This window comes from Nipponia nippon, unplaced genomic scaffold (assembly GCF_047370975.1).
Source record: "Nipponia nippon isolate SJK-2023a ecotype South Korea unplaced genomic scaffold, ASM4737097v1 scaffold_3, whole genome shotgun sequence".
NCBI lineage: Eukaryota > Metazoa > Chordata > Aves > Pelecaniformes > Threskiornithidae > Nipponia > Nipponia nippon.
This window is the reverse complement of record NW_028262347.1, coordinates 113,670,835-113,684,142: the sequence shown is the minus strand read 5'-3', so window position 1 is coordinate 113,684,142 and position 13,308 is coordinate 113,670,835. Positions and strand designations below refer to the sequence as shown.

At 41.3% G+C, this 13,308-nt stretch overlaps 1 protein-coding gene across 1 annotated transcript in view; it reads right to left on the bottom strand.

The window, feature by feature from the left end:
* SORCS3 (sortilin related VPS10 domain containing receptor 3) overlaps positions 1 to 13,308 on the bottom strand; it is a 321,133-nt gene that overhangs the window by 140,318 nt on the left and 167,507 nt on the right. Inside the window, exon 4 of the mRNA XM_087766350.1 lies at positions 7,729 to 7,887. Coding sequence (XP_087622476.1) covers positions 7,729 to 7,887 — 159 coding nt within the window. The remainder of the gene's footprint in view (positions 1 to 7,728; positions 7,888 to 13,308) is intronic.

The following is a 13,308-nucleotide window of genomic DNA, read 5'->3' as shown; positions in this document are numbered from 1 at the left end:
TCAGTATTGTATCCATAGGACTGGAACCACAGTCATCGTGCTCTTCAGATATCAATGAGCCATGATAAGAAATTAGCCCCAGTGTATTCTCTCACATCATACAATGAAATGGTGATTCTACCATGAGGATCCATGCGGGAGCAGAAAGAGCTTATTTTCCTTGTTAAATATAATGTTCACATCTTGCTAAGAAAAGCTGAGTTTTACCCCAGAGGTGCAGTCTTGAGCCGTTGCTGATAAAAGGAGAAGTTGCTCACGCTTCTGACAACTATGGTTACATTTAAATTCCAGACCAGGAGTGCTGCTGAGGACCAGGTGACAGCTCTGGGAGCCTGCTGATTTGTATCAGAATGAGATGCGAGGCAGCCACCAACCCACCTCTCCTCGTCAGCCCCATACCTCAGTTCCTACGGAAAGAAAACCCACAGGACTGGGCTGGAGTCATGTCTCACTTTGGACATACAGCAGCACACGGTGCTTGCTTTCAGCATGGCTGCAGTGTGCAGCCACTATTTTAGAATCACGCTGTCCAACATTAGGAGTTCCAAATCAAAGTGCAATATCCTCACTCGAACACAACCCTGAAGTCTCCACGTGCCCAAGTTCCCACGAGAGGCACAGAAAAATCTGAGACCAGGGGCTAGGGCACTTGCTGGGAATGAAGGAGAATACAACTCCCCAGTCTCTGTGCTAGTGAAGTTGAGCAGAGCAGATAGAGGGCCTGACATCCTGTAGCACTGGCCCCCCTCAGACACAGGGACCAAGGGTCCTTCAGGGAGCTCAGGTCTCTCTTAATGTCCCAGTAATGTCCCAACCTACTATGACAAGAAAAGAGGAGATAAGGAGCTGTCTTTTTCTCCGTGTGTGTATACAGGTCTGACCTAATTTCTTTATATGACTCCTCTTCACAAGGAGCCACATGGAGAGGACAAGAGGCAAGGGGTATAAGTTGCACTGGGAGAGGTTTCATCTTGGTATAAGAAAGACATTTTTTACAGTGAGAACAATCAATGACTGGAACCTCCCCTCCAGGGACGTAGTGGAGTCCCCATCACTGGAGGCTTTCAAGACGTGACTGGACAGGGTGCTAGATAATCACATCTAGGCTCCTTTTCCCACAAAAGCTTGGACCAGATGATCTTTCAAGACCCCTTCCAACCTGGGCTGTTCTATAAGGCTATGAAAATGGTTCATCGCAAAGAATCCCAGACAAAGATGGATGACTGCCTGGAATAAGGTGCCTACATTTTGAGAAGAACATGAACCCAGCCTTGCCCCCCTCTCAGCAAGTCCCACTGGATTTCTTTGGCAGCTCCCTACCCAACTGGACACTGTCAAATAAAAAAAAAAAAAATCTCAACCTTAGCTGCCTAACTGCCCCGTGTCATACTGGGAGCCTGGGCCCAAACGCTGGGAGAGAATTTCACCTGGCAGTAGAGAGGCACTGCCTTCACAGCTCTGGCTCTGCATGTCTAGGCTATTAAAAAAAATAAATAAAAAAAAAAAACACCAAAAAACTTTCCCACATAGTCCCAGTGTTATCTGTGATTCTTTTTGATAAATTCAGCAGTGTCTAGTCAAGATAGTCAGGGCTCTGACATGCACCACATTCAATTTTCAGATCATAACTTGCCACATCTCCAACACTGAAGGAATCTCCCCAGTCAGACCTGATACTGTCTGCCAGGTGCAACTTGGTGATACAGCAGAATGTTATCTTGCGCATTTTATTTATCACCTCATTCGAAGAGCTATTAAGATACCCACTTTCTTTTGTTCACTTCCTGCTGAAGATTAAGCCCTATGGAGGGAGAAACCACTGATTGCCAAACTTCTTGTTTATCCAATGTTCTCAAATTCATAATGGTGTAGCTGGGGAATTTAAATTGGTCTGTTATTGGATTATTCGGTCTCTCACCTATTCCCAGCGGGTTCCCAATCACAGTTTGGCCTGTAAGGAACAGATGGAACTGTATCTCATTGCATAGTTTTTTTCTCTTAACAATCATGATTTGAAATATTTTAAATATCTCTCTCCCTATTTCACTAGTATTTTCTCTCTTTTAAAAAAAAAATTCTCTTAAACAAATATTCATGCAAGAGAGTTGTGCATGCTGCTCTCAAAGAAGTTTCAATGTTATTCTGAGAGAAATTCCATGGAGCTGGAAACACCCCTCTGTTTCCACCTCCAGACTGATCCATTCCCCAGAGGGGTATTGGGGTGTGGAAAGTTAAGCTTATTGAGAATTAGTTGGTTCCTTGGATAAATGAGACAAACGATGAGGTGCTTGAAATATTAGTATCAGAAATGCAAGATCAATTCAAGATCTTCATCCCCAGCCACTATGAATGGCAGCAACAAAAACTATACCTTATGTATATGCTGGTAGACTGAGTTTTCACAGCACTCCTTAAAGCAGTTTCCAATACTTTCTGACACAGAATATCACACCTTTTTCATATATTCCCCTTCCCATCACACTTTGATACAAGGGTCATTTAAAATTGCTTCCTATATATTTTCTGCAAAAATCTGTGAAAAGTGGAGGACGAAGCCCCGTTTTACCTTTGTATTGGCTCATATATCGAAGTGCCAATATGGACACTAGTAGTGATACCCAGCCTGACTTGCAGCAAAATTGGCTGTAATGTTTACACAGTGTCCACCTTCTGTCAAAGGCCACAGGGGTCCATTAACAGAACCAACACGTGCACACATCAGATTGCACTATTTTACCAATAAAGTAGACACAGACAAAGCTATTGGGAAGAGATGCAAGATTTTCAACTCACAAGATGCAATTAATCTCCCAGGGCCTGAGAAGACATTAGGGTCTACGAACTTGCTACACGTTCATGCCCACACAAACAGATTTCTTGACTCAGCCACGCTGCATTTATTTGATAATACAAGAGAGTTAGCAAGGCAGAGGAGGGTCATCATTGGTTACAAAAATTAAGAACAGGGACGATACGCAGCATTGACTCATACCGAAGAAGTATCCTCAATAACCCTTCAGATACTCCAAACAGAAAACAAATAGTGGTAGCTGTGATTTATCCTTAAACGAACGAAGTAACCAGCAGCCACACAGCAAAACATCTTTCAGAAAGCCTGCTGAGCTCCATCCGTCTCACTGAATCTTCTCCCTTGCTCCTGGGAATAGCCTCAAACAGGAAAAAGAGAGGCAACATCCATGTGGGAGTGGTAATAAAAGATTTGGGGACTGAACTGATGCTGTATTCAGTTATTTCAGTTGATGGAAGAGCTAACGTTGTCAGAAAGCCTTTGGTTTTCTCAGCTATGAAGTCATATTTCAAGGAGAAGTTCTGGTGCAAAGAGATGGGCTCCTCCTCTTAAAGAAGGGGAAGGTAATTTTTGGACATAAGATTGCTGTGAGGCTTGGGCTTTAAACTGGAATCACATAAGACTGGTAGAAAAAGTCCACAGGTAGGTACAAAAACAGATCCGTGCAAGGGATAAGCTAAGGGAGTGGGGTTATTCAACAACAAGGCTATAGGAGGAGAAGTGAGAAGAACAATAAGTCTATCCACAGGGCATCCTGCAATGCCTGAACATCAAGGCTGACAGTAAGAGAGAGCCAGCAGAAGAAGCTGGAAGCATAAACTTATGATCAAAATTACACATAATAGTGGCATAACAGTGTCTGGCTGAGAAAATTCACAACTAGATTATTACCACAGGAAGGCATCACTTGCTCAGGAAAGAGAGGACAAGCCTTTCGTATCACGGATACATGCACTCGGTCTGAGGTCTCATAGCATTCTCCTAAGCAAGCTAAAAGACTGTAGAAAGTTACAATTACCTGGGTAAAAAACTAACTGGGACACCATATTCTGAAAACAGTTATCACTTGGCCACTGTCAAACTGCAGGGGACTGTGGTTCCACAAGGGTGTCACGGAGTTCTACATTATTCCATTTATATTCCTGTCTTATAATAGTGAATACACCTTCTAAAACACCAACTTGGAAGAGATAATAATTCTGTTAGAGGACAGAATTAAAAATGTGTTGGGTTCTTTTAGTTGGTTGGTTGGGTTTTTAATCAACTGGATAAATAGCCTAATATTGTTGTCAAATGTGTAGAAGTTAGCTAAAAAGAAGGAGGAATGCTTAGGATAAAAGAATGATTTAAAAAGAGGCTTGAATCACAGCCATGGGACTGTAGGTCAGAAGACCACAGAGGAAAACTTTCTAACAGGAAGATCCAAAACATTGACTATTTGTATTTCACACAAAAACTTTAATATTGTTTTCTATTTTTATACACAAAAAAAAAATTAAAATCTTGTGATTTAGGCAGCGATCAAATCAATTATTTGTAGTGCACTAGCTGTTGATATTTCATTTTGCTGTGTGGAACAACATACTAGGAAAAATGGATTTTCAGATTCATCATTTTCATTCATTTCCAAGTTGACCACTGCTTGCTTACAACACCATATTATTATCATTTTTATTTGAAAGAAAATTAATAAAATAAATATTAATCTGAAAGCTATTTTCTAATCTAAGAAATGAAATGAAATTTGCAAACTTGTTTACACATTCAGTTATGTGAGGATGGATTAGATCTTCCCTTAATAGTTCCTACTGCTGGGAGTCAAATTGTATGTATTTGATTTGTTTTCAGAGTTATTTGCATTTTTAGATCTTCTTCTAAAGTAGTCATTACAACTAGACCTTAAAGGTCAAACACACTTTTAAAGCTTAGAGATGTGGAAGATTATGGTCTCCCACTGTAGGAGCGTCTGCACCACGGAGCATACAGCAAGCCACTGACTTCCATCAGCACCTTCCTTGTCACAGTATCTGTGGATGAATATTACCTGCTGGTTACAGACTAATGATAAACTTTCTATTTTATTGCCCTTTCATGCATTTAAATCAAAAGTGTTTCAGAGCAGTTGTATCTTAAAAACCTGGATACATGAAGTGAGAAAGCAAGTACTATTTGATCCAGCACCACCTATTTTGTGCTAGGTGACTTCATGCTGCCTCACAGGAAAAGGGGCACAAAACCAAAGGACAGAGGAGTACCAGCAGAACCAGGCTGCAGCTGGAGAACTAGCCCTTGACCACAGCATGGAATCTCTTTGGATAGCCTTCTCACAACTGCAGAGCAGTACTGCAGCCTCTCTAGCCACTTGTTTTAGGAGATCTTGATATCTCTCTTCTGGTCAGCAGCACAGAGGTCAAATGATCATTGCCACTGGCATGATCCCATGATCACAGCTAGGAGAAAGGGCATGGCATAGCAGTGTGGGAAGGTGTGAGATCTAGAGAACAAGAGAAGAGAACAACCACAACAGTCTTATGAAGATTCACAAGACCTGATGAAGCTACTTAAGAATTTAAGATTTTTAGCCTAAAAGACACTTTCTTCTTGTCGTTGGCCTAAACCCCGTCTAACAGAAGGTCATGGCTGACCTCTGGTTCCCACTCCGCTGTGGCAGTACTCCTGTTTCCAGACAGGCAGGAATGTATTACACTGGCCTCTCAGATGACTTCATCTGGGGACTTCACATAGCACCGCTGTCACAATCTATAGTGCTGCCTTTGCATTCTAACGGCACTGCCCATTATCTCAGCATCAACTGTAACTGCAGTGAAGCTGCATGATCCTGAGCCCAAGTGACAATTCTTTTACAGCTCTTACTAAGCCAAGATGTGGCTGAGCACAATCTATACCCGGGTTATGTTAAGCAAACACTTAAAAAAAAAACCTGGGAAAAGCGCTGCCTCCATGGTTCCACTCAAGGATCAACTTTCAAGCAGCACTTGAGGCCATCTTTCTGAACACTGAAGAAAAGATTCATGAGTGGCCTTGAAAGCAAAGGCAGACATAAAGGCAAAATCTGAACCTCACGTTGCTCCATTTCCATTTGACCAACAAGCTGCAGAGCACCTCATCTTTGCTCTTATACCGTAGACAAACTTGTTCGGTTCCTGGGATAAAATGCAAGCAGCCTCAGGGTGTTTCTGACTCCCAGTTCATTTTCCTTGGCTCTCTTCTGAGCAGAAGAGAACAGCTGAGGCAGGCACCCAGATGTGTGAATTTGAAGGGGCAGAAGCAAAAATGCTCTGAGCCACTATTGCTGCACGGGACCAGGGGAGCTAATTACAGCCTCACAGTCAAGTGTGTGTGCATACTTTGTATTTTGATTTCTCCTTCCAGTGGCTAACATCATAAAAAGACTACAAAGCACTGAAAATAGAAGTACAGTGTTTCAACCCAAGAGCAGACGCTCTACACTCACTACAGCTGGATGTCTTTGCAAACGCATACTCAGCATGTCATATCTGGCTTCTCACATCCATGAGCACCTCATCAGATGTCTGTTTCTTTCAGGGCTGTCTTTGTACAAACACCAGTACCATTTAAAATCTTTACCTCCAGTTTAAAAGTGGCATCAAACCATTCCATAAATAGGTTGTCTTTCTAGCCTACTTCAAAATCCCTGTTACACTGAACATCTGAGTGCACAAAACTATATGACATTTGACTAATTCCTTCATACAGTTAGGACTTGATACTATGAAAGGAGTGTATTTACAATAGCTTTGTGCTTGCAAATGTCACTCAAGCATCATCAGTAGCATACCAGCAAACCACCTGGTGCCTGCCATAGCATTCTGTTAACAAGTGGATGGAAAGGTTACGTCGGGAAGTACAGCAGTAGTAGATTATTTGATTAAATTCTCAGTAACTACTTGTTCAAAGACTTGCGCTAGCCTTTCAAAGGAAATTCTGTCAAATACAAGAGGCACAATATTTTGGGTGTATTTTCCTTATAGCAGAGATGTAAGACTGACTAGTTTAGAAAACTTAAAAAAATAACTGTAGGAATTGAAAATTCCACCCAGAACACACACACACACACACACTTGTCAAATTAATGCAAAAAATTTAAAGTGGCTATTCAGCATGTTTTTACTTTCCAGACTATGGATGACATAAATGGAAGTGAGGAAAGATAAAAGCTTGGCAAGTTTTAAGCTTTCTAAAATTTGTAACTTGATCATCCAGTTTATGTCCCACCTTTGGGCTGTAGTGGGGACTGGTGTTCCAGAACTGAAGCACACACTCTATAGCCACAACACTTTACAAGTCACATTGCACCTGCATTGCTCAGCATCTTTCAAGACAGATGAGTAAGAGTGGGCTGGCTAAGGACAAAGTAACAGACTTAAGAGTTGTCTCACTAACAGAAGGCACTGCAAAGTGACTTAAAAGTGGCACAGAGGAGTTTGTCATCTGTTGCTGCTCACCAGTTTCCAGGTAACTGAGTTCAGTTTGCAAGCAGAAGGAGCACCCCTTCATGTGCAACAGCCAGCTGTTAAGGACTAACTCAGCCTGAGTGCTCGATTCTCAAAGACAGCTCAGCAATCGCCAAGGCCTACAGATCAATAGGTTTTTAGAACTGCTCCGTATGTCACGTCAAATCTCTGATTCTTTTCATCTTTCGTATCATCACCACTACTGAAGTTTCCATGCCCATCATGATTGCTGTGCAACTCCATTCCCTTTAGCAAGCTTGCTTTGCAGTCACTGGGTGGGTTTTGAGCACATTTAAACTTGCAAGGTGAGAGCAGCAAAGCACACCATAATTTCTTCACCATCTCTGGAAGTGTGTGGTTCTAGACACTATCCCCTTCAAAACCTGGCTCAAGAATCATTGAAATATGAAATCAACTGCTCACCTTTTGATCCAGGCTGTAGGCCAAGATCCACTCCTCCTGCTTGGGGTGGAAGAGCAAGCTCTGGATATAGAAGTTCAGACGATACTTCTGGTAGGTAGCCCCTTCATCAGAACTGATGAGGATGCTGCTCTCAATCTCTGGATCACTAAGAAGCATGATCTAAATCAAAAAATGGAGGGAAAAGAGTGTTAATGGAAAAGTGAATCTGAACATCACTTAAAAGTGAGGTCACACAGCACTGATTCCTATTAGATGTATTAAGAACGTTGCTCAACAATGTACATAGCCCATAGGATTTCCCAAATAGGGTTTTTTTTTGGGTGTTTCACTTCCGTTTTGTTTGGTGATTCATTCAGTGAGTCCTTTTTTTAATTTTATTTTTATCCAGATAAATTCAGAAAGCCCAGCAAGAACGAAAAATGCTATGTTCATATTGAAGCTGATTTTGGTTGGGTATAGCAACTTCAGATAGCCACACCAGGCTTACCTGGTCCCTTTCCAGCCTACCACCTCTCTTCCCAAATGTGGAATACTTTCTCCAAAAGTACACAACAGGGCACTCGGGAGATTTAATTGTTTGGCAGCTTGTAGAGCTATGAATGAGACCATCACCTCACTGGAAACACTGAATGCCTACCTGGATCAGCTGCTGGCATCTGAAAATAGTCCACGTGCACGTGCACAAACATTGATACACAATCTCATATATCATGCTTCCAATTTATACAGTAGGAGACATTCATTCACTCAGTGAACACATAATTTTCCCCAAGTGCGGGAAAGTGTATGACCTCAATTTGTACAGAGAGGAAAACGCTTCTGAGCCTCCAACTTTAATTAGAAAATTATTACCAATATTTTAAAATGGGCTGATTCCACATTATCAGATGGCATGCTCTACATAAATGTTATCAAGAAAAATGTTGTGGAAACATTAACACCATCTTATTAACATCTGGAGAAAACGACATCACATTAAAGCAAATGCCAGTACCATAAAATAAAGGCAAACAGTGGGAAATAAATTAGAGCTGTGCTAAACACAGCAGGTTATTGATACAGTAGCTGAAACAAATATAGAAACTGCCTTTCAGCAGGAAAACAGATCCAGGAGCTGCCTTTTTTAGCTAGCTGTAGAATGATCAGCTAGCTGAGATCCATTGCAGTTTTGTTATACTCGCGTGTCTACATTAACCTTTCTTATCCAACTTCACAGAGCTCCAACTTCATGACTATGATAGGGAAACACATTAATTTTGACAGCAAAAATCAGTTACAAGGAATGGTAAGACCCTTGGTATGTTAGACCTTGATCAAGCAAAAAATTTCAGTGCTTGTTTAATCTTAAGCACCTCATTAACTCCACAAAGTTACCAAGGGAAAGTGAATGTAATGTAAATGGTTTCTGATCCTTCCCATTAAGAAATGAAAAGGGCCTTTAAAACTAGACCTGAATGTTGTCCCAGGGTGAAGCCACCTGTATGAATCCAGCTTGAGCTCAGAGCTCCTTCAACATCCCCCACATATACTGCTTACCTGCCTCATAAAGCAATCTCCACCTGTTCCCAGAGAAAGCCACGCCACAAGTCCTGAAAAAGTGCTCTTGCATTGTGCTGTGGTGCACAGCATGGGAAATGAGAAACGTCCCCACAGGCAACTGACACCCTGGGAATTAGTCTTGAGAATAGGTCCTGATGGCCTCCACCTAGAAGGAAGCTTTGGTACATTTCTTCTTTCCAATCAGATCAAAACATGTATTTCATTTTGCTCCATACAAGAAAGGTTCCCCCACTATTTCAAGGTATTTTTTTCTGTCACTGGTGACTTAGACTTCAAAGACATTTTGTCCCTCAAGTATACCCCTGTTCATCTAAAGCATATTGCCTGTGCCAGACAGAGAACTGTACCATACGTTAGTAAAAATCGCTTGCATCTGCAGAATGGAAGGAGGATGTAAGATTGCCAATATAACAAGATGTTCCAGAGAGATCTTACATTTCAAAAGGAAGGAACTTCAGGAATAAAAAGATTTTCCACCTGATGTCACAGAAGGTTACAAAGTTAATAATGCTGTATATTAAAAGGTCACTGTTAGAGTTCTGCCCTCAGATAAGGAGCACAAGACAGCTAAAAGTTGCATAGACCTGATATGGTACACACACAAAACATCCATTCTGCCCTTTCACAAATGATCTGCAAGACTTTGGTGGATAGTTCAAGAAATGGGTCAGATGAGATGGAAGAGGTGATGTTTCCACCAGATGGTTCACAAAGCCAGGCAATTTGTTCCTCTAGAAGCATAACAATGGTTGCAAAATCAAATAATAAAACCATCAAGCTAGGAAAATTAACAGCTAGAGGGAAAGCTGGAAGGGTCTAGCAACAGTCGTATCTTGTTGTAAGTGCTACCACATTAGTCGCCCACCCCCCTTCACCAAGTTCTGATATCAACTCTCCATTCTTCAAGTGGAGAAGAGAACACATCCAACATCTCTGCTGTCATCCATCCTCCCAGGCAAGGCTGATCCTACACAAAGCAGGATGGAAGAAACAGGAGGCTCAATCAGAGTGGAAAGCAAAAGGCTGCCACCAGTCACACAGCTAGGACTGGTCCACACTTTTGTTATGTGGCAAGCAGGAAAAGAAAAGTGGGAGACTCGGCTTTATTTTTCTTATTTTTCATCTTTTTTTCTGCTGGAAGCTATGGCGGGGAGAGGACAACTTTTGGCAGGAGAAACAGCAGGACATTTGCCAAAGGCCTGAAACTGCCACTTCTCATTATGGGACCAAGGCGAAGGATCCACCCCAGTAGTGATTTAGATTAATCTCTTTTCATTAAGAGCCAATAAACAAACTCCAGTCAGAATAAGCATTTCTGCCAGCACCCTGTGTTACCATTTATAATTGCCATAAAGGATAGCAAAGGAGCACCAGAGAGTTGTCAAATGTAATTTATAGGTTTTTAAGATCCAATCATTTTCTATAATATTAAATTAAATGGCAGCCTTTATTAAAAAGGAAATTAATTTCACCTTGCTACATTCAAGAATATACACACACACACACACACATATACATAAAATATTATTTTCAGTTGCTGCCTTCTCTAGTTTAAGTGGACAGGGGAAGGGGAGACACGACTGATTACTGCTAAGGGTAAGTCCTTGAAAACATACTTGAGATGAGCTCGTTTATACTACATAGCTTTTCCTCTGGAGGCTATAGCCTGACTTCCAACATTGAGTGGACAGTAAATGACAAGCACCAGACAAAACAAACCAGGCTGAAAATCAGACTGAACTTCAGGTAGCTCCTTAGGAGATGAATGCAGAGGAAGAGAGCTGTCTGGTACATGGTGTATCTCCTTTAAAGCAGTAGCTCTGGGGGCAATGATGACACATACAGAGCTCCTGTTCAGCAGAACACCAGACACCAGCAAGGGAAGGACATAGAAGGGAGATGATTCGGAGAGGCCACCTTGCAAGAACAACATAAACTATGATGTACAGACTGAGATCTTTGGCATGTGGTCAGGAAACATATCCAGCTCTGAATACTTCAAGGGGATTTATCCCAGGAAATACGAAGCACAGGCTACAGGCAGAAAGAACAAGGAGAGGAGGTGTCATGCCTATACCTGCCATGATGTAACTGGTACACAAACCATAGAAGTAGCTAAGAGTCACTCAGATTTGCTGGAGAGTGTGTAGGACCCTTAAAGGAGCTCTGAACAAATGCAGAAGTGGGGAGGAAGGAAAGTGACACCACATTACAGCACAAATCCACTAAAACGGCATGCCCTCTGACGGGGCTAATATAATAAAAACTAAGGCAGGATTTGTAACTAAGAATCTGAGTTCCTGCTACCCTGATTAAAATCCCAGGTATGTCACTGGGTTAATGCAAACACCTTTTGGTTTCACATAGGCTATGTCCAGGTGGATGAGTCAAGACGGTGACGCACTCCTCTTCCACTACTCCAGGCTAGCCAGGCACAAAGATGACTGTGATCTGGAATATTGAACCACACCAGTAATGAGCTAGCACGCTTCTCATGGGCACAACGCTGCAACGTGCCCAGACTCTACTGGCTTGGAGCTCCAGGTAGCCTGAGCTTATATCTGTCTGAATCTGCCCATTGCAGTTATGCCAAAGACTGCCCTATCGCTTGTCACTCAGTTCTTCTCTCAGCACCCGTCATGGCTCTGCCCTCACTTTAACAGGCCTGCTTAGCACATCACCGCTATCCTTCCTCTTCTGCACCCAAGGCACAAGAACAACCACCCCCACAGCCCCCATCATATTACCTGTATCCATAGCATCAGATTCAAAAGCTTTATCACCACTCTTGCTCCCTGGTTTTGTGTTATCCCAGCACAACAGAGGTCTGTTTTGTACGCAGCTGAATCTTTTAATAAACTATCTTTGGATAAAAAAAAAAAAGGGAAACAATGTGCCACATAAAAGGCATTTTTATTAATATTAGATTTCATGTAATCCTTTTATTTTTCTCAGCAAACATAAATTTTCCCTGTAAATTACCAAAGCGCATCTCTTTTAAACCAGCACAGAGAAGTTTTATAGGTACAATATCTGTAGCAGTAGTACCACTGAGCTACATTAGCAGGAAGCATCCCAGTAAATGAATAAAGAAGACAGGCTCAAAATAAATGTCTTTTGTTCCCAGAAATAAGTAGATAGCATTAAAACATTGAGTACTGCCTTCTGATTTTCCTTTTCATTTTAATGCGCTTTTCATAAGCGGTCCTTTTCAGAGGTCCCAGTCACATTCCCATTCGCCTATATAAAGTGCTATTCTAAAAAGAAATAAACAAAACAGTTTAAAAAAAATCCACCTACAAACCACCCAAGCCTCCATAGCTACAAAAGAAAGCCAGCTCCTTAGCAAAGTATTAGCAATTTGCTCTGTAGCACTGCATTGTCCTCTTCTGCAATTGAAAAGGTAGTTCTGCCACAAACACTGCTGCAAAAACAGAAACTTAAGGTTTCATGTTTACAGCTTCATACTGATTTCCATACTGAATGTGCTCAGCTTACATGTGAAAAGGCTTTTTTTTTTTTTGGCTTCTTCCCACTAGACCCTCAACTCAGAAGCATTTTAGGTCCTTCCTAAAAGAAATTTAGGTCCTCCCTAAAGCCAGGGTACATCTACATCAACAACAGGAATACACAAATCTGATTTAAAAAAGAAAGATAGATTTTTTTTTTTTTTTAATTCGCTATCACATTTTTATTTAAAACATTTAAAGGATTGTATGGTCCCACAAGACCTCTGGAGCTAAGCCTACTTCCCAACAAAGTTCCATATTAGCTTTGAGTTTAAAAAGCCAAAAAGTTTCAACAATTCATGCTGAAATGTCAATGCAAACAGAGGATTTTTGCTTTGTTTGGACTTATGATGTCCTTTCCTTCTTTGAAACTGAAAAACCAAAATCAAATGACATTTAAAGGCTTAAAGATACAAAAATCATTTTCTTCCTTCAAAACTCAGTTCATCACAAGTATGTTCAATGTGAATAGTTTGGAACTCTCTTATGGGAAAAGTAATTTTTTATTGCT